General features: G+C 48.5%; 2 protein-coding genes across 3 annotated transcripts in view; one reads left to right on the top strand and one right to left on the bottom strand.

The window, feature by feature from the left end:
• Positions 1 to 24,579, top strand: part of LOC119103412 (larval cuticle protein 65Ag1) — a 34,545-nt gene extending 9,966 nt beyond the window's left edge. Inside the window, exons 1-3 of one of the 2 annotated variants that reach the window (XM_037226950.1) lie at positions 20,392 to 20,427; positions 21,689 to 21,868; positions 22,249 to 24,578. In XM_037226950.1, coding sequence (XP_037082845.1) covers positions 20,419 to 20,427; positions 21,689 to 21,868; positions 22,249 to 22,482 — 423 coding nt within the window. In that variant the 5' untranslated portion in view covers positions 20,392 to 20,418 and the 3' untranslated portion in view covers positions 22,483 to 24,578. Of the gene's footprint in view, positions 1 to 20,391; positions 20,428 to 21,688; positions 21,869 to 22,248 lie in introns of those variants that run through there. The other variant, XM_037226957.1, reaches the window with a different exon arrangement.
• LOC119103435 (endocuticle structural glycoprotein SgAbd-4) lies at positions 9,667 to 12,844 on the bottom strand. The gene is made up of 3 exons (XM_037226967.1): positions 12,731 to 12,844; positions 11,650 to 11,829; positions 9,667 to 11,249 (listed from the first exon to the last, which is right to left on the bottom strand). The coding sequence occupies exons 1-3, from the start codon at positions 12,737 to 12,739 to the stop codon at positions 11,016 to 11,018; spliced, it is 423 nt and encodes a 140-aa protein (XP_037082862.1). The 5' UTR covers positions 12,740 to 12,844; the 3' UTR covers positions 9,667 to 11,015.
• Positions 24,580 to 26,682: the final 2,103 nt, after the last annotated feature.

Genomic DNA, 26,682 nt, shown 5'->3' with positions numbered 1-26,682 from the left:
TCTGCCGCATACTTGATCATACAGGATTGGCGTACATTGGTCTGGACATTTCCCCCATTCTCGGAAGACCCACGCCGTTGATGGAGGTGCTAAATACAGGACCTCCGCTCGTAAGAGCATTTGGTCTATCATGGAAGACTTAGTGGTTTCCGCTATCCTACTAATATTCTTGACTGATGGAAAAATCTGGCGATGTCATGGGTTCTAGGTGGAATTTCTCGCTAGGCTTGAAAGATAAGTAATGAGCCGCGTTGCTTTTGTCACTTACCGTCATTGCTGGGAATATGTGCTGCATCGAGGTCGCTGTTTGCAAATGCCAGCGCTGCTGTCACTCATGGAGTTTTTCCTGAATGCAGTTGCTACGAGGTGGGGAATGGGCGGCATTGCCGGTGTTTACTTGTGCTTGGATTTACCTGCCGTGTTCCTTAACGTAGCAGCCTTTCATTCGAGGAGACACCTCGAGGAAAGAAAACGGATGGATGAATGCTACTGATGGACCCATTCATCTTGCCGCTAGCGCAGGTAGGCTGTTGTGAACGCTGATGTGGCATGATCTGTGAGCAGTGTCCTAGAATTGCCGACTTCGGGTGTAAAGCAACACCCTATCAGGAGGGATTTTTCACTCCTTTTCCCCACATTTTATGTGAATTTTTCACTCCTGCCTGACATTGTCTAATCGCACATGCCAAACCCCTATTTCCCTTTCTGAAGTTTTCAGATGTCATCCAAGACCGAGCTCATTTGAAACCACCAAGCATAAACGGGGCTCCGCAGAACCTGAACACCTATGGCTATGTCCTGCCTCACCCACATCTGAATCATGTCTATATATGCACAGAGCAAGGGCGCCAGGTACCTCCAAGCCAAAGAACCCAAGCGACCCCTGCCGCTTGCACGCATTAAATTTGGTTTGTTAACAAAATGCATCACAATCTGCAGCTGTGCGCCAAATGCGAGTTTTTCACGCATCCCCTATTTTTTCGTCTCACCACCACGCCACGAATGCAGAGCCTGGTGCAAACACCAGCAAGGCCTGGTAGAGAATTTTACTCCACGTATTTCTTTTTTCCCGAGAAAACTTGACCACTAAATTGCATCACTTCCGAAATGCATGAGTGAAAAGTTCAAGAAATGTCTTCTAAATCAAACTTACGAGATGAATGTCACCGTTTGAGCGCTTATATTAACAGATTTTAAGTCAAGTCAGCTGATCACAAAATTTTGCGAGAAATGTACCAGTCTTTATAATTATTTAGCAACTTTTGTTTTTCTTCGTATTACACCAGTGTGATACCACTTTATTTTTCCTTCCTTTTCGATTGCCTTTAGAAGTACCATCTGGTGCTTAAAACTTTGATCAATTTCTCTGCAAGATACTCCAACTGCAAACTTGTACGTATTTCATACATAGATTGGATTAATTCGTCAGCCGCCCAAACATGTTTGATATGCACCCAAGCGTGAACAATTCACAGGGAATGAAGGAGACAATTTGAGACAGGTAACTTATTTTTACCGCCATTTTTGCCCTCTTAAACCTTCGGTTAACAGTTCTCTGGGTGCATGGCGGTGCTCAATAATGATAAATCCAAGCCTTTTGAGTGTCTGACTCACCCGGCTACCTGGCAAGGCTCTTCGAATGCTGCCATATATAGCCTTGGGACAGACCTGACGCAGCTAATACAGAAGAGTTTGATGGCGAAATTCTGCCCTCTGGAGATGTTTACCATGCACACCTCTTACCTGTTTCGCATTTTAATCTCGAAGATTGGTGGGCGTGATTCATATTTATATTTGCGGGATGAGTCGGATAACTCTGTCCGCCAGCAGACCATGCAAAAGGTAATGAATTTTTGTTTTGGGGGAGCAAGAAGAAGCCAGTACGCCTCCTGTGGACCAAGTAATTGCTTACCTTACCTGCTTTCAACACATGACTGGTGACCCGAGTTAGCCACTTTCTGTTTTAATGCATCGAGTTTTACCATAAGACAAAGTATGATGCCACAAGGCATGCAATGGGCTTATTTTGTTCCATATTCTAGGTTATTTGCCCCAAATCTCTTAAAGTGGTCCCTCATGGCTGCTTTAACCAGATGTTTTCTACAGTTGTCATGGTTTGCTGACCAGCAAGTGACGGTACCGTATATATGCACCAGATTTTTAGCACAGGGATACTCTAAGCTGCATAGCAATTATAATATGAGTTAAATATTGGTATGTAACAAATAGTCAGACCACCCCATTTAAAATGTGAGGCCAACATCTCAAACTTTGTCATTAAATATGAATCAAAGAGCCCAAATGGATGCATTTGCTGCAGCTGAAAAGGCAGCCAGCAATACTGGCATGGTCATCTAAAAGTTACGTTGTTTTTGGAGAACAGAGATTGTTTTGTGGAGCATACCCATTATTGCCCTTGACATAGGTTAACCATGACAATCAAAATAAGTTGTTCAAAGTGATTTAAAGTGTTTTAATTTGTGTGTTGTCAACTTTGTCTGATGTCAACAAGCATACACAAGCGAACTGAATAAAAATGCAAATTGAAACCAGCCAAAAACTAGCTTTAAATATCATGTTTGTATCACAAGTGCTGCTGTCAACAGATAGGTGAGTTGAGATGATGTTCATCATATGGGCTACTCTAAGTTAGGTTAAGTTGGTCAAGTGCATGGCAAGTGGCAATAGAAATTGTGCAAGAATCAGTAACTCACAACTGCTGCTGTGATACAAACAGGTTATGCAGGGTGAGAGGATGTAAGGCCTCTTTAGGTTAGGCATAGGCTACTTTCATGGAAATAAGCATTGGTATTTTGTAAGAAACGGTGACAAAATGTTTGTTTTCCCTGACCCCATCTTAACAGAAGCCAGAAGTATGTCTATTGTGTTTGACTTGGTGATGGGCTGATGTGTAGGAGTCCAAGGTTTTTTGTTTGAGTGTTTTATGCTTGTTGAATTTTCTGCTGTTATTTTGTTATTTAATTGCTTTGCTTTGTTTTGTTTTAAAAGTGCTGTGGAAGGGAATTGAAAAGTGCAGCATCAAATTATTGGCGTTAATAATTTGCTATGCTCATAATACTGTCATGAAATTACTATGCTTTAACACGCGCCCGACTGGTCGGCTAGATACCCTTCGCTCGGGTGGAGGGGGGTCAATTTGACCCCCCCCCCCCTCTGAGATCTCGGGAACTAAGAAAGCTAGAGACACCAAATTTACAGGGTGTCTTATCCTATATGTGAACTCACTTAAGTTAAGGTTTCAGCCTCCTAGGTTTTGACCTTCAGGTTGAATAAGGTCAAACAAGGTCAAATTCCAGGTCGGCCTCCAAAGCGCCCCCAGAATCTAGGCAACTGTCTCTAAGCAAAGGTCACAAGCTTATTTGAGGTCATTGCCCTTATTTGACCCTTTGAAGGTCATGGTGACCAGAATGATACAAGACTGCTCTGCGTTTTGCATTTGAATAAGCGACAAAGAGTACGTTAGGCAGTATGTTTCTAAAACAAAACCTTCGACCCGGGTCATCTTAGGTCGATGGCCTGTTCTGACCTCCAAGAAGTCAATTGAAGATTTATGATACGGTTCCTGCTGTCAATAAATTCGAAATGAGCACCGGAAACTATCCCACACAGCAAGCCCTAGAGTAATAAATCAGGTTGGTTTTGACCTTGGTCTGACCTTACCCGACCTTAGGTCAATGCGATTTGCTCATTCAATATTTGTGGTGCGTAAGAAAGCATCTCAGAGATGCATGTCTTCGTCAAACGCTCCGTTGTTGTATCAGGTTGAACGATTCTCTAGAAATTGCCTTCGCTGAAACCATGGGCTGACTTTGACCTGTCATAGGTCAGCGACCTTGCAAGGCACAACTAAAATTTGCATGTCAAACGATCCGCTGTGCAAATTTCTACAGCTACGCAAAATTTGGCGCTGCTGCGGCGCGCCGTTCAGAAACCATTCGGGAAAAGCCCTCGTGGGGGGATCAATTTGCCCCACCCCCACCCGAGCGCGTGCCAATGTATTCTGTTTTACTTTAATGGCTTAAGATGTTAAAAAACAAAATAGATTTGTCAGGTTCCTGATATCACGTCCATGCCGACTTGAAATAGATGTCTTTTTTTTGCTAAAGCATCAGTCACGAGCTCATAAGTTCAATCTTTTGTGAATTGATTTTTTCACTCCCGGACGGTCTTTTTGCGATGGAATTTTTCACTCCCACCCTAGTTCAAAAGCGATCCTAGCTCCCTGTTTGTGAGTGGGTTGACGTAGGCGTTGGTGTGGCATGCTCTGTGAGTGGGTTGACGTAGGCGTTGGTGTGGCATGATCTGTGAATGAACTGACGTAGGCGTTGTTGTGGCATGCTTTGTGAGTGGGCTGACGTAGGCGTTGGTGTGGCATAATCTGTGAATGAATTGACGTAGACGATGGTGCGGCATGCTCTGCGAGTGAGCTGACATAGGCGTTGCAATGGGTTTGACCGATCCACACTTTTGACGAGCCGTAGGGAAGCGAAGTCACTGAATCTTTCCATACTGATGTAATCTATAAACATAATGGTTCAACTGAAACAGAGTCATCTTGCACCGTGTAGTATATGTGTTTTAATCCCTGATAAACCAAATGTCCTGTGCATGGCCATAGTACTTTTCTTCCGTGTCTTTTAGTTCGGGGCATACGGGAGATGTCAAGATTTCACTAATCTTGAGGAAGGTGGTAGGGGTGTAGCCCCCAACCCCAACTTGGACTCCTCTCCAACCTTGAGAGAAGAGTGGGCCAAATTCGGAAAAACCTATTTGTTGGCGAATTTTGGGGTAGATTTCATTATTGTTAACGGTCAGAACGCCCCCCCCCCCCCTCCCTCTCCCACCCTCACCCCACACTCACTATGCAAAAATATGCCATTGACGGATGGGAACGTTGGTAGTCCCACCTAGAATCGCACGCTAGACCGGACTTGGATCGTTGCAGTTCGAGATGTTTCATTCTTGCAGTTGAAATATATTAGTATTGTTTTTTTCATGTGTGCCTGTATATACCCACCGACGTGCTGGAGCCAGACATCAGCACAAGCCGTGATTCCATGAAGCATGCGCCATTCCTCAGAAACTCAATGAAACCCTCACAGTGTGAAAAGAAATGTTGAAAAAGACCAACAGCTTCTTAAGTCCGGTAGGAGAATGTTTAACAGTTGTCCCGGAAACGGTAAAAACTGTCTATAGAGATATCGGGCTGAGTTGCGTCATGCCTTCGTCGTATCCCGGTGAATTATTTAATTTTCATACGACGGAGAGCAATTTTAAGTCACTCAGCTAACGCGCAACAGCTCCCCCTACCTTCCAGCGTACTTCCGGTTGCACACGCGCATGCGTCTTGGAGTGACCGCGCCACATATGTGTTTAACATGTCGTTGAAAGATGACGATCAGTGTTGATATGTTAAAACCGGCATTGACCGGACTCCTCAGTAATACACCATTGACTGCATGGGGCATATTTGCCCCCCCCCCCCCCCTGCTGCTTATCTCAAGAACGGCCAGGCCGAATTCGAGAATTTCAATTGCAATCGATGTCGCCATGACGTGCGTTCGCAGACTATACAACAAACTCAAGTTAAGTGTGTGTGAAGGCTACGGCTCAATGCTGCATTCTATAAATGGTACTTTGACGCATCTGACCGCTCTCACAACGCCTTTCATTTAAAAACGTATCTTATGATGTGAAATCATTGCACCATGGTCACACATGCCACATGAGAAGGCATCCAATGTTACACGCGCCTTACCAAGCCTAGAGCCAAGGTTACGTGTCATGCAAGTGAGAGATGAAACCTTGGTCTGTGTGTCTGTTTTGTTCTATGCCTATGCCTATGTTCACGGCTATGTGCTATGCTCTATGCCTCTCCATCACATTTGACCGACAGCCAAAATACTTTGACGTACCAATGTCAGTAATCACGTAATCTGACATATATTTTTACGACGCCTTTATCGTACAGTGAGGTTGAAAGTCAGTGCACTTTTGAGTACAAGTCATCAATAAATAGCTGAAATAGCTTGTTGTCTCTGTCATGCCATGCCCAAAGCTGGCTGTAATACAGTGCTACAACATGGGAGTAATTTTGGTGCGTTGTGATCAGTAAGGCACCAAAATTGGCAAAAATAACCAGCGATAGTTCAGACCATAATTGCCCATCGAAATACACGTTGCCAAACACAGAAGTGAAGCACTTGATTCTAACGATCGCCCCACTTACCATTTCCATGACGAAAAAGCTTTTTGGATGCCCACGACGCTGGGACTGGTGGCTGCAGTTTGTCCGCGGGCTGCTTCAGTGCCGTGAGCCGTGCTATCTGACCGCAGAGGTACTCTCTGCGGTCAGAGAGCATCTCTACGCCGCTCCGCAAGTGAGGATGAGCTGCGCGAGCAATGCGGAGACATCCCGGGGCTGATTACTGAACTATTCTAGCTCTCCAGAGCCACAAGACGACGGGCCCACCGCACAGTGCTGCGCCCTGGTCCGGTCGACGGAATTGGTGCTCTGATCCAAAGCCGTCACTTCGTCGGCCAAGCAGTCAGCAGCTTCGTTACTATGACTGAAACTAGATTGACGCAGTTCCCAGCGCACAGTCAGATCGTGTATTTGTCATGCAACGCGCACCAGCCTCTGCATTTAAGCGGAACGGATAAGTATCTGACCGAATGACACCTCTCCCGCATATCGTGCAATCGAACTTAAACTTTTGGTATCCTCTGAGGCGTCCATTGGACTTACCTTGACGTAGAAACGTGTTCTCAGCAGTTCTAGTTTCTGAGAAGTTCGTGTCTTTTAGGAGCATCGCACGGCGATCCATGGCTGGCGCGGGCCACGCTGGCCCAGCCACGCACGTACTAAGGCCAACGTCACAACCGCCCTGGCTTTTGTTATGCCAGGAGATGACACTTTAGTACAAATGAAGTTTCGAAGAAGGGAAAATCCTTATGGTGCTTATTACGCGTTGCAATTTACTTACCTTTGTTCTCGGGTATCGATTTTAGACTGATATTGCCACGGTTTCTCGCATATTTGGTTTCGAGTGGCAATTTAGGCCGTTCCGAATTTGAGTTTAGGCTGTTCGTTTGAAACAGACATGACACTTTTTAGCCCTGTGTATCTGTTTGCACACTAATGGGGCAGGGATAACTAGGTGATGTATACATTTAACTGTTACGATGGCAACGCATCAATGCGTTGTTGTGTATGGTGTTAAATTTGCTATCGTTTGGCAGTGAGGGTTAGGGTGTGCTTGGTGAGATACATTGGTGTAATTTCTTAAAAACGTTGAAGGCTGGTGAGAAAAAATGACTAAATATATGTTCAAAATAAGCCAAAACGGGTTTCTAACCGAATTTAAGACACTTTCCTCTTGGAATTGGGGGGGGGGGGGCGGTTGGAGCAGAACCCAAACTAGGAAAACGAAATTAAATTATTGCTACGACGAACAGGTTGGTCACTTTAGATTCAACAGAGAGATGTCTGACTTTATCAAGCTCACGTTTTCCACCTGAAAGCTCCTATGAACTTTATAACTTGGTGAAAGAAACTCTCTGAGAACATTACCTGACCTATGAAACATTAGGCCAGTGAGCCAGGCCAGTTGAGGTGGCTGGTGACCAGTGACGGCCCCAGATCAGGTCTCTACCCCAGGGATAATCAATGTGGAGTGCCTGCCCTGTTGAGCCAGAACCACTGCCTGCCCTGTTGCGCCAGGACCACTGCCTGCCCAGCTGAGCCGGGACCGCTGCCTGCCTTGTTGAGCCAGAACCGCTGCCTGCCCTGTTGAGCCACGACCACTGCCTGCCCTGTTGAGCCAGAACCACTGCCTGCCCTGTTGCGCCAGGACCACTGCCTGCCCTGTTGAGCTAGGACCTCTGCCTGCCCATCTGAGCCAGGACCTCTGCCTGCCCAGCTGAGCCAGGACCTCTGCCTGCCGGGCTGAGCCGGGACCGCTGCCTGCCCTGCTGAGGCAGGATCGATACCTGCCCTGTTGAGCCAGGGCCTCTGCCTGCCCTGCTGGGCCAGGATCGATGTCTGCCCTGTTGAGCCAGGATCGCTGAATGACAGTGCAAGATATCACCGATTAATGGTGTTTCTCATAAACCTAGGTTCAAAGCGTCGTCACACAGACAACTGGAAAGTGGAGCAATGTAGCCATGTTAGTACCTCGCTTCCTCAACATTGCACAGAAACAATTCCGGATCACCTCATTATCATCTCATTTGGTTTGTTTTCGACGAGAAAGTGACTATGTTCGAAATCGGACCGCGGCTTGCGACGAAGCTTGGGCTCAATTGTGGAAGCCAGTGCTTAAACGCCAGGTGATGGAATAGCGGGGGGTGCGCTTCACACCGTCTAAAATAGTGCATGATTGCTTGATCACCATTGCTTGATCATGGGGTGTCCTCTTTGATGAAGCGGTGCTGAGTGCATGAGGCCTCTCGACAGGCACAGGCACTACCTCGTTACTGCTCTGTCTGAGGTCCGCCGGGCCATCGTGCCTGCTCTGCCTGAGGTCCGCCGGGCCATCATGCCTGCTCTGCCTGAGGTCCGCCGGGCCATCGTGCCTGCTCTGCCTGAGGTCCGCCGGGCTATCGTGCCTGCTTTGCCTGAGGTCCGCCGGGCTGTCGTGCCTGCTCTGCCTGAGGTCCGCCGGGCTATCGTGCCTGCTCTGCCTGAGGTCCGCCGGGCCATCCAAAAGAAACATAAACAGCTGGACGCCAAAGGGATCGCCCTACTCCGTACGAATGCGACGCCCTCAAGAAGAAGATGGCGCCAAAAAAGATGGAGGCCTGGGATCCTGTCTAATTTGTGAGATACAAAACCGTAAAGACAATTTTTCCTTCAACCTGTGTAGATGCATTCATAATTAAGCACCTGCATTAGCCCCGGTCGTTTCGTAACATGAACTGAGTTAAAAAGCGGGTTCACCCTATGCGTTTTAGCGTGGTTGCATAATGATCTGGCTGGCGGTGCTTTAGGTGGACTTGGGCTACAGAGTCGTATCATTATCTTGCCCTATTAACCAAACCAAGATGTTTCCATTTTCGGTTCCGCTTCTTGTCTGTCTTTCTACCCATGCCGGATAAAGGAAAAATATGTCGTTTAATATTATGAAAGGATAGCTTTGTGTTCACTCCAGCTGCCATGGGCGTGATCCGTTGCGTGTACCTGCATCACAGCACCAGCAAAGGTGCTGTGTTATTTTGTTTACTCCGGCACAGCCTCATGGGTCAGGTCGAACTGGTTTGGCTATTTTCCTGCAGACATTTGTTCAGTCTGCTAGTCTGTCAAACTCTCAACACACTCGCAGGGCTAGGCTGACACCATTTTGCCATTTGCCAGCACGCCTTTAGTCGAAAGTCGAGCGAAAGTTACACTTGCCCCGGGGCGTGCACCCCGCCCCGCAGCATTGCCAGTTCAGCACGTGCCCATCCGACCACGAACCCTGTGGCCCGGCGAACGTAACAACGCTCTCCCTGCGCAGCAGTTCCTGTTCTAAATTGCAATTGTATGCACAAACAAGCCACGTTGAAGCGGTCCAGAGCCCTTTGCAGATTCAATCAATGTATAGCGTATCTTCTGAATTATAAGTTGCTTCATCCAGACAGACCCCAGCCAGCCACAGGTTCCTTATCTTTGAGTTGAAAGCCTACGTCCACTTCCATGCACAGCAAGCCAACATGTTTTGGCCTCCACTTGCTGTGATGCTAGTTGGTAGCTATCTCTCGTCTGATGCGCAGGCAGTGTCCAGAGCATTAGAGCCCAGCGATATGACAATTTGCGATCCACCTATCGTTTGTTTTTGCTGACCTGCTGTTCCTCCGTCTCCCCTCACACGACATTCTCCTTGCACCGCTACAGCTGAGTCAAAAGAAGAAGACATAACAAAACGGACTGGGCTGGACGCAGAGAAAGAAAATCCGACGGTCAAATTTCCCCGTCCCAAGGCGCTGTAATATCGTTCTTCAGTGTTACTTTGTGAAAAAATGTATTTTATTTAATGCATGTTATTGAGTCATATGAAGGTGAGTTTCACAAACGTTCGTTTTTAATTGTTACCAGGTGCGAAAAGTTATGGTTTATTTGATGCGTTATATTGGGTAACAAGATTGTGGCTTTCACACACTTCATAATTTATCGGAATGCATTGTCCTAATAAAACAACCCATCCACCGTCTTTTCCTGCCGTCATTCTGAAGACGTCATTATGGTTTAAAGCTTTTCGCTTTTCGCTTAAGCTTTTAGAATTTCTCACCTGAATGGTGGATTTTTAGTTTTTGTGGCCTGGTTTTACAGAAAATAGAGCGTTGCGAACTTAGAAATAGCAATTGTTATCATGCCAGATACAGGCGATCTGCGTCAGTCGATAACGAGACAGAATAATAGCGCCGGCCGGCCCAGATTATCTGGGCCAGGTGATCACAACCATAAAATTGAAGACTAGGACGGAAAAGCTATTATCGTTCCCGTTCTTTTACGGAGTAGCAGAATGCATCCTGCAAGGTCCTCTGGCTTCGCCACGGCTTGCCGGACGCTTGGCTCATCACCAATACGACGCTTGTCAAAGGAGACCCTTACACGACATTTAAATATCTTGTCTGCGACACTGCGATGACGGCGACTGACGATGGAACCACGTTACAAATGACTCCCATCCTCCGACAATGCTTAGCAGCCTTTTCTATCACGACATTATAGATCATTGTGTCTTGACGTAAAGGAAGCACAATCAATTTATTATAGCTGCACTTCGACTTGAGTTCCCAGGACTTGAACCCATTTCTATCACACATGGTGCGATGTCCGCCTTCGGCGCACATCTCGACTCGTGACGGAACAGGAGACATTCACAGACATGTTTCCGCAGTCATTAGGGAGAGCTTGGGTAGCATGCGAGACACAACACGAAGCACTGACGACGCGGGTGTTGGTGACTGGTCTCGATGCCGGCGTCGCGTAAGCCTTTACGATGCCAGGGCCTCTACGGGGATGAGATGAAGAGCTCCGGGTGCTGGGCCCGCAGCTGGGCGTACTCCGGGAGCTGCGTCGGCGCCACGGGCAGGTGGGCGCCCGACGGCTTGAAGCCGCCCTCATCGGCCTGGTAGTCGACACGGAACTTCAGACCCCCGGGCGAAATAAATTCAAAGCTGCCGTCCTTGCTGATGCTACCCGTCCCCGGCTCGGGTCCCGGGAAGCTGCGGCCCACCTCCTCCACCTGTGAAGAGACACACAACATCAGCCCCTCACTGCCTCGGGTCCCAGGTAGGTGCGCAACATGTACTTCAAATGTGTAGGGTCAGAAGAGTCACGACACGAAACAGGGGACAAGAATTCTGGGCTGAGACGGTGGAGTGGTGCCCACTCGACAGCTACTCGTGGCGTCTTTGCTCAGTCATCTATTTGCGCTAAATTCACCAAGTTAGATATTCACTTGCAAAGGACCCGACGCTCAGCAGCTCAATAGATATACATCATTACGTGAACAGGCAAAAGACAGAAGCATGAGTCGAAAAGCAAAGCAAAGCCCATGAATCCCAGCACACATTGCCACAATGACGGCGTGCGTTGGATTCGGTTTCAACAGAGTGCCGCATTACTCGCCTCCCTCCGCTCACCTTCTGTCCGTTGTCTTGTTCGTATCCGTACTCGTAGTTGCCCCGACCGTCCTGTACAAACCGCTGTGAAATCAGCCGGATCTTGGGCAGACTGTGCTGCTCCACCACCACGTTGCCGAACTCGTCAAAGACCTGCTGTGGCGCAGCAGCGGCCACAGCCACCAGACAGGCGAGCATAAACTGTCGGACAAAACACCGGTCAGCGCAAAATGCACGACACAGCGGAAGACAATGCAAACTGTCGCGAATCAGACCGAAACCAGAAGACTTGGGCTGAGGCGCCTGTGTGAAAAAGGGGCGGACTGGAGTTCTTCAGCTGACTAAAAACACCGGAGTACACACCCGTGCTGAGAATATTGGACTCTAAGCGATGCCTGCTTTTAAAGTCCAGGGAATTAGTCCAAGTACAGTCTGAGCTCCGATGAAACAACAGGCATCTTGGCCAATGGTGCAAATAAGACTTAAGCCTCAACGAAGACATCAAGAATGAACTGAAACGGCATGGTATTCCTGCAGTTTGACGCCTAAAAACGACTCCAATACAGCGCTCCAGCATGGGAAAAATGTTCTGGCACAGTGTGGTCAATACGAACACGAAATAAAAAAGCATAGCATACGGGAATACTGCTCATGTCCAAGCCATTCATGAAAGTCCACCTTTCGAAGACTAGACGCTGTAAGTTCAAATCTAACCATTTCCTTTCTACACGTTAGATAAAGTATCACCGACTAGAAGAAGGCAGAGAGCAGTCATAGTTAATGATATGATTAGACCGACCACTAACCCTTTTCCAGTGCCAAATCGTTATAATTAGTGTCAGTTGGGTGTTCGGGATGTACACAGGGCTCGACAAGGTCTGATCACATTAAGGCTAAGGTCAGTCTGGTCATCGTGTGAGCCTAACTAGGTAAGTGCAAGTGTGTTGCTTACAGTGTCCAGAGGCAAGTGTCACGTGGTGGGCGTTGCCAAAGTTGGCTGCATAAGCGAGCGTGCAATTACCGATACACCACCTATACTTGTACATAATGAAAGCGTTTTTTTTATTTTTCGTTAGAACTGAAATGTGAAAATTCTACTCACCATTTTCATGATGAGGAGTTCCTTGGCTGCTCACAACGTCCGAACTGGTGGCTGCGGATGGTTCACAGGCCTCTTAAATACTGCGCGACGCGTTGATCTGGCCGCAGGGGTGTGAGAGGGCGGCGTGGCGGGAACGACCACCGAGCCATCCTGAATAGGATTACCCACCTACTTTAGATCTCTTTAGTGGGAGAGGGCGGGGCAACGGGGGTGGCCACCGTGGCTCTCTGAATAGGATTACCCATCTACTTTGGCTCTCTTTAGCCACAAGAAAACACGCCGGCCTTACAGTGATGAGGTCGATCGATGTTGAGATCTTCGGGTACGGATTGGTGGCCGGGAACGGACGTGTAGTCGGAAAGGAACGTGGAATCCGGAAGGGACAGGTGGCTTGGCAGGGACGAGTGATCGGGCAGGGATATGTAGTCGGACAGGGACGGGTAATCGGGCAGGGATATGTAGTCGGACAGGGACGGGTAATCGAGCAGGGGTATGAAGTCGGACGGGGACGTGTGGTTTAGCAGGAACGGTTGGTTCAACAGTGAAGAACGATCGAGCACGAACAGGAGTTCGAACGGGTCAGGGTGGTCGAGCAGAGACAGGTGTTCGAGCAGGTCAGGGAGGTCGAGCACGAACAGGTGTTAGAGCAGGTCAGGGTGGTCGAGAAGAGACAGGTGTTCGAGCAGGTCACGGTGGCCGAGCAGGGATAAGCAGTCGAGCAGGAACGGACGTTCGCCCAGGCGTGAGGGGTCAAACAGGGACGGGTTGTCATGCTAAGAAGGTTTGACCGGCAGGGACGAGTGGTCCGGCATGGACAGGCTACCGAGCAGGGACGGGCAGTCGGGCAAGGACAGATGATCGAGCAGGGCGGGTGGTCGAGCAAGCAACTCAGCTTCCCCTCAGCAGCAATTATGTCCGCGGAATCCCTTGGCCAAATTATGGCTCACTTCTCGACCATGAGAAATATTTGGAGGGGCCCACGAAGATTGAGGGAGGCGTCCCCCACCATATCCATTTTTGATTGGTTCTATTCAGTCAACACTCATAGAGCGAACGGCAGTTTCTCAGAAAGTGGTAGACTCAGCCGCTTTCCTTCTGACCTGTCTCCCGCGCCTCTTTCGCAGGTACTCCTGTTGAAGGCGTTGTGTGACGACAGTCTATAGATTTCTTCGGTGCATATGTTTGAGGTGTGGTGGTCCCGACACTACGCTCATAATGTCATGAAATTAATAAACTGAACACACTACGCGCAAATCATCTCGAGGAAGGATTCTCGCACTGGTAACGCCACAGCACGCGGACACCTCTTGGATTATTATTTGCCTTCCTCATGCCTCTCAGCTGATGTTCCATAAGAACGAACTGAGTATACTTTTACGGGGGAGTGTCCCCATGGTTAGATGTCCCCAGTTTTGGGCTAGGCCTCCGGAGTGTGAAAATGTACCCACGACACCACACTTTTCCGCTAAAATAATTGCTTAGAATCTTTTAAAAAAAGATCGAAATAGCTCAGAGTTGATATTTGCACGGTCTCCTCGGTCTTGCACTGGCTCTGGTGAGCCCGGCCTCTGTGCAGGCCGGACGCTGCGCTGGCTCTGGTGATACTAGACCCTGTGCTGGTTTGGGTGGGATCGAGTGCTATAAATGGCTTTGATCGGCAAATCCATATCAAACTATTCTAGCATTTTTATGGTTAGATGTGACACAAAAATTGCGTATTCAAGGAGATGAGAGCCTCCAGGGCACGTGTAACCCGTGTCAAAAAATTATACGCATTGATATGCGTGTGGTACGTCGGGTCTGCACTTTTCAACAACGTGTGCAGTTTTATTGTTAACGATTGGAAACTGAAGTTACACATGAAAATAAAAATGCTAAAAACATGTCATGTTACACGCCATGCAAGAACTTTCCCGCCCTTGCGACGCGTTTGAACGTGTTTTTCAGCAAACATGTTTAGCTTTATCCCCACTTCGAAATGTTATATTCGTTACTAGGCAAAAATGCCGCTTTTGAGACAGATGGGTGGAGGCGCGTCTGCACAATCGTCGTGGCTGAGAGGGCGTTCAACACATTTCGTGTACCCATAGTCAGGCTACGGTCGCGTTCGGAACTACAGTCGCGTATCGCCCCGTGCTGCGTAGGCTGGTGGTTAGGACTATAGATGATACGCAAACAAAATGTGCAAAGGCGCGTTTTTCTCACCCACACCATAGACAGCCAGAGTGAAATCTATTCTATCTTAACCTGACTCGGCATGTTAACAGGTAGTAGTAGTAATTAACGACGAGGTCATTACACAGCAAATCGACCACGGATAGTTGCACTTCAAGACGGCACCCTCTTCGAATTTGAGGAATAACAATGTGGTTATTGTCCGTCCAAAACACGTTTCTACGGATTTTACAGCTGTACAGCATGCTGAAAAAGAGGCAGGAACGAACAAAAATACGTGATAACAGCACGAAATCCATGTTTTATCTTACGTCAGCGCGGCCCGCTTGCGGAGTGAACGTTTGTGGGGAAGCGCATCAGAAGGCAAAACGACTGTCTTGCTATAAAACATAAGTCAATACAACATTCGAGGTCATTTAGGTACATGTGGCTTGGTGGGACAGTTAATCTCATTTTCTGAAAAAGGTCGTTCATTCGATTCACTTTAAAGCAATGTGAAATTAAAGGCAATATATCATTGTTCGGACTGAAGAAATGTTATCTTTTCTAGGCTGGTCACCAGTCGAATTTGAACAATAGCGGATGACGCACGGCGCCGCGTCATGGGTCGACTGGCCGGTACTGGGCGACCGGGCGCGATCGTCTCACTCTGCTGTGAGCTGTGGCCGTAACTCTGAAACCAGTCGTTTCATCCTTAAAGCCAGTTATTAATTTTTTTAGGATTATGCAACACTGTCTGCATGGTAAATGCATTTTGATCGATCGCACGCACTTATCGTCCTTTACAAGTCGCGTAAATGGCTGCGTCGTTCGCTCCGAGCCTTCACCGTGCATTGAAAACCATTTCATAAAAAACCGTTTCAGTTGAACTAAAGCTCAACATAAGAAGAAACCGACAATTCATCTAAAATTATATAAGTTACCCAATCTGGCCTTGAGCACGAGAAGGTCGCCTATGTGCTTGCCCACCGTGTCTGTAACCCCAAGCATGGAATTCGACACAGCACGCATCTAATTCGACGCTGGCCACGGCAAACTAGGCCGAAATCTAAGGGATAGTTTGTGTGGGTAGTGTCACATCGCTTGGATGTCGCGAAAATAAAGACCTGCAGTATTACCGTTTTCAGAAAGTGCACAAGGGAATAAACACCAGAAAAGCTGAGTGAACATGGTCGAAGATGAACAGAAAAGAGGCTTGCACAGTGTTACCATATTCCCACGAATGCGGTGCAAGCCACTTGCCATCACCACGAATAACAGTTGTGCACAAAAGCAGCTTGTCACGTTGTCTCAAACGTGCAGAGTTGCCATATACAGCAACTGAAAACATATGTAAATCAATTTAGCCGGAAGCTCAAAGGAACGAGCAGGAGTTTGAGCAAGTTTACCGACATTTGTCTACTGAAGAACCCATTTTATTTTTGCCATTGCCTGCCCAACCTCTTTATAACAAGGTTTGGAGAAGTTTTTTTCGTAACTTGCGTTTGGCTTTTAGGAAAAAGTATCGTTATCCGCCTTTTAAAATCTTGTTGCAATGTCGTCAACGAATTGATGTGCCGGAGCCCCCGAATGGCTATGAACATGAGCCCCGGATCCAAAATCAATCAACGTTAGTGATGAGATCGAGCTTATGCACGCGAGGTCTGAGTCACCATCGCGAGATCACCTTGGAATGATTGCACGCAATATCGCTGGAGGTGGAGAAAGTGAAAGGCCACGGGGCTAGGGCTGTAGAAACTTCTGTCTGGTCGGCTGAGAACAATTTCTTGTTTCATGCTCATGTGCAGTAGGCGATGTGAGCATGCCCTCTACCATTTATCTGCGTGTGTTACCCGGGTACAATGAAAATTATATCGGTAGCATTTGGGTGCGGTACTTTGTAAAGAATAATCCAGCACAAACCTTAAGACCACGTTCAGCTTATTTGCCAGGTTGACAACGGCACCGCGCTCGTGAACGAATTGTTCGCATTTACAGGGGCTGATGGAAGCTTATTGGCTGTAGGAGGCACGAAGAAAGTTTGTTTGCTGCCTCAAAAGACGTTGTAGATCGTTTACTCACTGGCCATCGCCGATTTGCTCCGCGAATGTTCCTTTTATCGTGCAAAACACAGTTTGTCACCACTATCGGGACTATACACTCAATATGGCACTCAAACGACCATAAATCCAACTGTGGCATGATTTAAAACCGGCAATTGCCTCGTCAGCTAAAATATCTGCATCATCAGTGACGGTTTAGCTTATTTATCACCCATAGTATACCGTTATCAGGCAAAGATGCCATTCATGTCAAAAAGTCCCCACCCAGCTGCAAACCAATTCATTACTTTACATATCACTGTGTGGCCCGATATAAAGCAAGTACAACGTGAACAGGATCAAGCCCTGACAGCGCAAGATAAGTTTCGTGTCTGCCCCCACCCCGTCTGCTCATCAAGATATGTTTCGTGCCTGCTCTCAGGTTAGTGAACAGATGCATCATGGACGCGGCTCGTGAATTGCTTTATGGAGCACAAGACGAAGAACCGCAAACTCGTGCGTCTTTCACTTGTAATTTGCCTTTCATCCAGCTATGAATAATGGCGGGATTTTTTTGCAATGTATGTAGTTCTTTCCCGTTTTATTTTTATTCGGAGGCATGCTCTTCACCCACGTGACAACGGATGAAAACTGCAAAACAGAGCAACGCTTGAAAGACAGGTTTAAAAACTACGAAGGCTGAAAGCAACTCGCAGCTTTAATCATAATGAACTTGGTGGTGAATGCATCTTAGCTGCCGTTACATCATTGAGCGCAACTGTTCGCACTTTTAAATGATCCTGTGAGAAATGAATGTGGCGCAAAGCATTGAGTGCGACGGGCTCATTGAGCAATATTCATGGCATAAAATCTACAGTCAAAGATTTCGACCAGCCTGTTTTACTTGACGAAATATGGTTGTGCACTAAGCTGTTACAATAACATTTGACTTTCTATCTACGAGATGTGTAATGGAAGGCAGGTATGTAAGGTCGATCGCAATGCACGTCTTTTCTTCCAATCATCCACCAATGTTCAAATGTTCAATTTCCTTGCAATGGCATACCAGCTGAAACATGTCGAGAGCTCCCTGTTTTTTTCAGAGCACGAAGTCGTTGGCCACATTAGGTTACCAGATTATGTAACTGATCTGTAATGTTTCATTTGCCTTTTTCCCTATGCAGACTTTTAGCTTTCCAAGGATTTTTCCAAGACGTTTTCTTCTGCAAACTCACTAGAGCAAGATGAAAAATAGGGTTCGTGACGTCAAGATCACCACAGGACTACCAGACGTCAGGTGGCGGAGTCACGTGACGTCAAGATCACCACAGGACTACCAGACGTCAGGTGGCGGAGTCATGTGACGTCAAGATCACCACAGGACTACCAGACGTCAGGTGGCGGAGTCATGTGACGTCTGGTTGCGCTGTGGTGGCTGGATTATGCGGCATGCTTTTTAATCTTCTGGCATCGTGTGAATGCTCTATCAATACTCGTCTTCTATATTAACCGTATTCTCGCCGACCCACAGAAGAGCGAGTGCGTATTCGTCGCATATACAGTACAGATATAAACAATAGAATACCCTCCCGGTATGAAACCGTGTTTGTTCCTACCGCCAGCCAAAAACCGCAACAATGCAAGGCATAAATGAAGCAATAAACTTAAGACATTTAAGACGATAATGCGCACGAAGGCAAACGCAGTGTCCGTCCTGAAGGCTCCGTTGGTTGGAGCACTTGCAGTCCGATTCCTCCAGCCGTGGCCAGGTGAGTTCGAGTCGCTTTAGGAACTCGCTATTCGCCTTTGACAGGTATTACCTGCGGTCGGTGGCAGCGGCCGTAGTAAAGATCAGATGACGCCAGAGGACAGGACGGACCGCGCCGAGCATCGCGGCTCGTCAAACCTTCGCCGCCAAATTCTGTCGTTGACCTGGCATTGCAACGATTGCATGGTAGTGCTCAGTGCTCACATAGCAAGCTTGTTTAGCGTGAGCTCCGATTCCATAAAGGCATCTATTCAAAATGGTCTGATGTCTGTTTTTAATAAAAAGCGAAATGAAAATCTCCCGAGCTCTGGGCGCCCCAAAAACATACGATTTTAGGACCAGACCATTGGCTACCAATAGCAATCAGCGGCCATGGAGGGAGTGGACCAGGATTGTAATGTAATCTGACATCGTCCCAGGCAGTTAGATGTCGAGTGACGTTGATAATCCACCTACATCCGTGAATAGCTCCTACCCATCTGGGGCTGAACGGGCTGAGCAGCGCGCGTCTGTCTGCATCAGCGCGGCGCACGGTCAGCCGGCGTGTGGGTGAGGCGAAGAGGCGTCCCCGTCCACCCTGACTCGACGTGTCGGCACCCTCGCGACACAGGCTCTGCCACCTCCGGGAGACCATATCCGGCCCAAGCAGACGACATGCCGTCCGAGTCGCAGGAAAGCCCGGTGTGACGTCACCGTACGGCGGAGCACACTAATCGCATCCGCGTCTACCGGCACTGCGCAGAGCGTGTTCGGCCAGGTGAGGGTGACGTGAGCAGGGGCAAACCTTCTCCAGGGCCGGGCCGGGCCCTCTCCAGCACTGAGGGTGGCAGGGAGGGGAGGGGACTTATAGGCGTTTCGATTCGCTTTCTTCCATGCACGACCACGGGCCTAATGTTGCATATTGTCTGAGACGTCGGAAACGGCCCTTTACATCGCTACAATTGAGGCGTCCAGGGCGGTGTGCTGCAGAGTCGGCGGTTGTCTGCGCCAGCGGACGTGCCACTCACTGACGGTACGCAGACGCGCCGCTGGAAAGCGACTGGTGCCGGTTACACAGCTAACATTAAGGTCTACACTAACGTGGCCGCGGCTTGGGCACTGGCCTGCCCGACCGACGAATGGAACCGTCCGTTAGCGCCTAGCCAAAACGTGTCGGCTCATGGAACAGTCAGTTAGTGGCTGACGCGTGTCGGCCAATGAAACGGTTAGTTAGCGGCTGACCAAAGAATATAATGCAATAGAGCCGCCAGTTAACGGCTGACCAAAGCGTGTCGGCCAAGGGAACGATCATTTAACGGTTGACTTACGCGTGTCGGTCAACGGAACCGTCAGTTAGCGGCAGACCAAAGCGTGTCGGCCTGCGGAACCGTCAGTTAGCGGCTGACCAAAACGTGTCGGCCGATGGAACCGTCAGTTAGTGGTTGGCCAGAGTGTCGGCCTGGCACGCAGCAGTCGTGACTACCTGGCTCTGCCCGACTACCAGTCCGTGCCCGAAGATCTCCACATAAATCGAACACATCACTGTGCGGCAAACCGGTTTTCTGGCGGCTAAAGAAAGCCACCACGGGTCGGTAATCCGCCACGGGACGCCTCCGCGTCGTTCCTGTCTCCTCGCCCCCTCACATCGCTTTGGTCAGATGCCAAGAATCCCGGTACTTAAGCAGCCTGTAAACCATGTGCAGTCACCGGTTCGAACGTTGTGGGCAACCGAGGAGCTGTTCATCATGAAAATGGTGAGTAGGGCAGATCGTTGGAATCGAATGTATAAGTTCCATCGTTCCAGCGCGAATTGTGACGAAAATCGGGATCTGAGCAGCAATTCTCTTTGTTATCTTTACAACTTTTATCTTCGCTAATCAAACTGTATTTGGGTTTATTTCTCTCAAGTTTTAGCACTGTATTGGGGACAAGTTCAGACATGACACGATAAAAACACTATGCTCTTTCACTTCATTCTTTAGGTCCGCCCGCCACGCTACTTTAATTTTCTGGGAAGTGCATTGGCTTTCGAAGTGATCGCATGGTGTAGACGTCGTTACAAGCAAGGATTAATGAGCTGTTGACTGAAAGGGCTCATCAAATGTGTGCTTTTAATGATGCTAAGGCCTTATTTGCTCTCTTGACCACCGTTTGCGTTCGCGCTCTTGACCAACGTTTCCGTTCGCGCTCTTGACCAACGTTTCTGTTCGCGCTCTTGACCAACGTTTCCGGTCGCACTCTTGACCAACATTTCCGTTTGCGCTCTTGACCAACGTTTCCGTTCATTCACTGAGGCTTTCACGGGCACGATGTATTTTGCTCAAACCATTTGCAACGCATGAAGCGATTTCCAATCAGCTATTTTCACCCGTTACCCATCCGTTTGCATTTCTTCGAACATTTTTGTTCTTTATTATAGGGGAGTCTTCGAAAAGTTTCCACTTAAACCAACTCTTTTACGCTCATAGTTGCAGAACGAGAATGAGTGAAGCTAATCGTGACAAAATGAAGCATAAGCTTTCCCAGCGTGTAGTATTGGCAAAGTAAACACCCAGAGTTTATCAACGTTGCCTATCTCCGTACCCACATCCATAATTTTCCTGAAACTTGTACACAAACCAAAACTTGTACTTGTTACCGATTCCGTATACATGCTAGCATATTCCATACTTACAGCCATGTTTGCTTTGCCCAAGCCACGAAATTTTCCACTTAAATCTTACTTGGAACTTTCACCAAGCATGGCCTTAAAAGCAGCCATCAGACCGAGTCTGAGAACCTGAGTCCACGTGTTGCCATTGGTGTTTTGAGTCAGCCGAAGAATTCGAGTCTACCCATTTCATATGTCATGGGTCAGAGTCTATGTCTTTAGATTGAATTCTGAGTCCTGGCAGTTGGTATTGACTCTGGCGTTCGTTCGGCAGTCTCTACCATCCATGCCGCTCTCCCTAGCCATTTTTATTGAGTCTACCACTGTGTCCGGCGATTTGTGCTGACCGACTTCCTGTCCGGCAGTTTATGCTCGCCTGTCTGGTGGCTGTGGCCGCTGCGGCGCCACAGCAGGTCTTTGACGAGTTCGGCAACGTGGTGGTGGAGCAGTTCAGTCTGCCCAAGATCCGGCTGATTTCACAGCGGTTTGTACAGGACGGTCGGGGCAACTACGAGTACGGATACGAACAGGACAACGAACAGAAGGTAACCGCAGGGATGCAAGTAACCCCTGTTGAGAATCTAAGGCTCGCGGGAATTCAGCCTATCCTGCTTTTGGATTCAGCCATAAATATTCACCTGTTCGCGTGTTGGTGTTCGTGTGGTCCTTAGAGCTAGTTTGCTACAAGACCTTTGAAATCCTTGCATGTAGTTATGACATGTGAAGGAGGCGGGCCGCACATACCCGGAACCCGAGCCGGAGACGGGCTGATGCTATGTGTCTCTTCACAGTTGGAGGTGGGGGACCGTACCTACCCAATCCGGAGATGGGCTGATGCTAAGTGTCTCTTCACAGGTGGAGGCGGGGGCCGCACTATCTCGGGACCCGAGGCAGTGAGGGGCTGATGTTGTGTGTCTCTTCACAGGTGGAGGAGGTGGGCCGCAGCTTCCCGGGACCCGAGCCGGAGACGGGTAGCATCAGCAAGGACGGCAGCTTTGAGTTTGTTTCGCCCGAGGGTCTGAAGTTCCGCGTCGACTACCAGGCCGATGAGGGCGGCTTCAAGCCAGTGGGCGACCACCTGCCCGTGCCGCCGACGCAGCTCCCGGAGTACGCCCAGCTGCGGGCCCAAAACCCAGAGCTCTTCATCCCATCCCCGTAGAGGCCCTGGCAGCGTTTCCGGGGAGGGAGCTTTGGGGCATCATGAAGGCTTACGCGACGCTGGCACCGGGACGATTCACCAACACCGGTGTCGTCAATGTTTTGTGTTGTGTCTCGCATGCTACCCAAACTCTCCTTGATGGCTGCGGAAACATGCCTGTGAATCTCTTCGGCCGCGTCATGAGTCGAGATGTGCGCCGAAGGCGGATATCGAACCATGTGTGATAGAAATGGGTTCAAGTTCTGGAAATTAAGTCTAGGTGCAGCTATAATAAGTTGATTGTGCTTCCTTTACGTTAAAGCACAATGCGCTACATGGTCATACACAGAAAAGGCTGCTAAGCGCTGTCGGAGAATGAGAGTCGCTTGTAACGTGGTTCTACCTTCAGTGTGCTAAGCTCGATGCCATCTCAGTGTTGCAGACAATATAAACATGTCGTGCAAAGGCCCCCTTTGACGAACGTCGTATTGATCAAGAGCCGAGCGTCTAGCAGGCCGTGACACAGTTAGAGGGTCACAAGGGGCGTTTTTAGAGTGGTAGAATACCACTCTGAAAAAACATGGGACGGAAACGACAACAATTTTAGGCCCTAGTTTTGGTTTGCAACATTCACTTTTCAATGCTTGAGCCAGGTCATTAGCCAAAATCACATCCAGCCTATGGTTGACACGAAATGTCTGTTTTAAGAATTTGTTGAAATTAAGTATGAAAACATTCATGAATTTCGTGTTATATCAACCCCGTTTTTTTCGGATATCATCAAAACTCGCTAGCGGCGATAAGCTTTGGGCCTTTAGTGAATGGCGAATTAGAGCCTCTGGACAGATTTCGCCAACACATGCTCCCAGACTCCGCGGAGCCGCCTGGCGACGGGCTGTATTGGCGACGTATTGGTGGCCGTCCACCTTCATCCTTCTGGCGGGCTGGCCGGCACAGCCCGCCGCCGAAGCATATGGGTATCTCAATCGCTCTACGGCGTACCTTTCCTACTAGCCCGCAGGGTTTGTGGCTTGACAGCCTGCTTTTCATGGAGCTGTGAGTCCAATTCTACTCGATCAATTCGATGAAACCGGCACCAAACAAAATATTACTTGTGTTCAGGCAATTCTTGCCAATTTTTGTAAAGAGAAGCAAAACTCCCACGGCGTATCGGGTCAATATTTGCGTGCACGGTACGCCGTGAACTTTCCGACACTCGCCGCAAATCAAGTAGCCTTTATCGCTTTATCAGCGTGCCGGATCCAGAAATGAAAGGTGTTGTGTTCAAAGCCGGACCGTTCTAGAACTTTTCTACGACCTCCCTTTGGGACATGCTTGATCGTTTGCCATCAGCGTATATATGCTAGCAGTGCAATGTGGTGCGCGGCGTCTTGACAATGCAGTCTGGGCGCAACATGCATTGCATTTTTTTATAGTGGGCCAATGCGAGACCTCTTTTTTCCCTCGACGGACCTAGTCACCTCCGAGTGAGGGAGATCTACTTCCGGCAAAAGGCCAGGCAACGATTACGTTAAACCGGCTTATGCTGTCCGGCGCAAAGCGAGGGGGAGGGTATTTGCAAGTGACGTTACGTTAAGCTGGCTCATTTTTGTCCAGCAAGGTCATAGCAAGTAAATCAGACCGCAGCGACAGATATATTTATTTCATGACGACATAACACGCATTCAGTACGTTTGAACAAGTGAGCCTCCTCACCGGCCCTTCCGCCTTACTCCTGGGGTGCCATGCGTCCTGCGTGGTGTGTTCGTGTCAGCGATGGCCTTGGCTCAGCTGACTTGTCGGCAACCTGTGTGATGGATGGGTGCCGGCCCGCTTCATCGCAGCAACGGGGAGATCAGCCCCGGGCTCCGCTGCTCGGCACGACCTTGTGGTGTTGTGTGATGTTAATGATGTGATGATGAGTCCTGGAAAGTCCTAACTAAGGAAACCAGGACTCCTAGCCAATAGGGAAAAACCTGCAATCTTTGCCAAATTATGCGGGAAAACCCTTTATTCAAATGAAAATATATAATCCTGTACTCTGTAAAAACTCAAAGAGGAGAACGATCAAATCAGGATAAGAATCACCGAGAACAGAATGGAGATTGAATGGAAGACGATGAGCTTTGGTGTAATTGATGAGCGGCCGCCTTGATCGTTGATATACAGGACACACGAGGAGGAAGTGATTTATTGTGAAAGGGATACCGCAGCGATGACACAGCGGAGGAGGAGTGCGTTCAAAAAGGTGGCAGGGGGTGATTTCGGTGTGACCGATACGCAGTCTGGCTAGCAGCACTTCCTTTAGGCGATTATCTTGATTAATTGTCGGCCAGTGCTGCAGTATGGGTTTGATTGGGTGAAGGTGGTGATGAGCGCGTTGATCCCATTCGGATTGGAGAAAGGGACAGAAATGTAAGTTGATAGCCGCTAGAATATCAGGAACGGGACAATGAGGATGATTACGTTCCGGAAGCATGAGACTTCGTTTTGCTTCTTCGTCAGCAGTACCGTTTCCATGAATATTTCCGTGTCCAGGTATCCAGAGAAATATTACGTGAGTGTGTTGAGGAGGGGAGCAGAGCGTTCGTCGTAAGCCGTTTAAAGTTGGGTGGGATGAATTATAGAGAGTGAAGAGAGCTTGTAACGACGAATGAGAGTCGGTGCATATGACTGCCCTTTGTAGATTACCTTGCTTGATGTAAGGCAGGGCTGCCAGGATTGCTGTTAGTTCAGCCGTATACACAGCATTGTAATTTGACAGGCGGCTTGATTTGTGGTAATTATGATTTACGAAGGCAGCTCCTTTGCGACCATCGCGTCGGGAGCCGTCAGTACAAATAAATGTGTGCTGGTCATATTCTCCTTTGAACTCAGCGAAGAGTGCATGTACTTCGGTTTCTGATACGTTAAGTTTTTTGTGTTTAAACAAAAATATTACGTTAGGTGTATTACTTTAGGTGTAGGGTCGCCCCAAAAGGGTCGGGGACTGGGAGTTGGGTTCCAGGGAATGTCGGGGAGATTAAGCGCTCGCTGCGCCCCAATAACACGAGTGCTGATGGTTGGATGCTGGAGTTCCGCGTTGGTAAGCGTGCGGTTGGGGGGGGGGGGGGGGGGCGAGGTGTGCGAGGGCGTTGTATGTGTGGTTACCAACGTGCGCTGTGGCGCGTGCGTAAAATCTGAGAAGTTGTAATTTTCGTCGGTGTGATAGGGAGGGGATATTCGTGTCCGCGAGTAGATTTGGGACCGGGGAGGTGCGAAGTGCACCATTCACTATGCGGAGGACTGCGTTTTGGATGGTCTCCAGGGTTTCAACTTTTTTGGAGGAAATATCATCGAAAAGAAACCCATTGTAGTCCAAGATCGGGCGTATCAGGGAGGTATAGAGGCGGAAGAGAGTGCGTCTGTCGGCACCTCACTCCCGCCCTGCTATGCATTTCATTATGTTCAATCGTCTGGCGCAGCGTTGCTTACGGTCAGCAAAATGAGCACTGAAAGTAAGACGACGATCTAATGTTTTTGCAAGGTATTTAAAACCGTCAACTAGAGGACTTATTTCACCATTAGGTTTCAGGGAGGTGGGAGGTTGAACATTATTTCGCCTAGAGAAGATAATTAAAGCTGACTTTGCGGGGGAATCTGCAGTCCCCACCGTGCACACCAGGTGTGAATATCATTTACAGCTAATTGTATATAGTGCAGTGCGCGACCGACGTTAGCGTGCGTATGCCACACAGCCAGGTCGTCCGCGTATAAAAAATACTGAAAATGTGGAGAAATATTATTAATATTATTGAAAACATCATCTATCATCACAAGGAAGAGGGCTGGAGAAAAGACGTGTTCTGAGGAAGACCGTGATCCCACGCCGTCGGAGAAGAATAAGTGTGTGCACTCCGATCTCATGTAATTTAATGAGGAGGGCACTCTTATACACCCTGTCGAAAGCGGCCTTTAATTCCACGAATTGTGCTACCGTAGTAGATTTAGTCTGAAATCCGGGCTGAATTGAATCTATAATATGGACCAGGTTGTCCGCCGTGGAGCGGCCGGGACGAAAGCCGTTCTGAAAAGGTGAAAAAAGCATTTGACTCAAGGAACACCCTGATACGTCCGTTGACCATTCGTTCGAATATTTTAGAAGCACAGCTGGTAAGAGAGATGGGGCAATAGCTCGAAGGGTCAGAGGGAGGCTTAGAAGGCTTAAGTATAGGGATAAGT

This window comes from Pollicipes pollicipes, unplaced genomic scaffold (genome assembly GCF_011947565.3).
Source record: "Pollicipes pollicipes isolate AB1234 unplaced genomic scaffold, Ppol_2.1 Scaffold_2555;HRSCAF=2994_pilon_pilon_pilon, whole genome shotgun sequence".
Classification (NCBI taxonomy): Eukaryota; Metazoa; Arthropoda; class Thecostraca; order Pollicipedomorpha; family Pollicipedidae; genus Pollicipes; species Pollicipes pollicipes.
The sequence above is the reverse complement of the archived record's forward strand: the minus strand, read 5'-3'. Positions and strand labels throughout refer to the sequence as shown.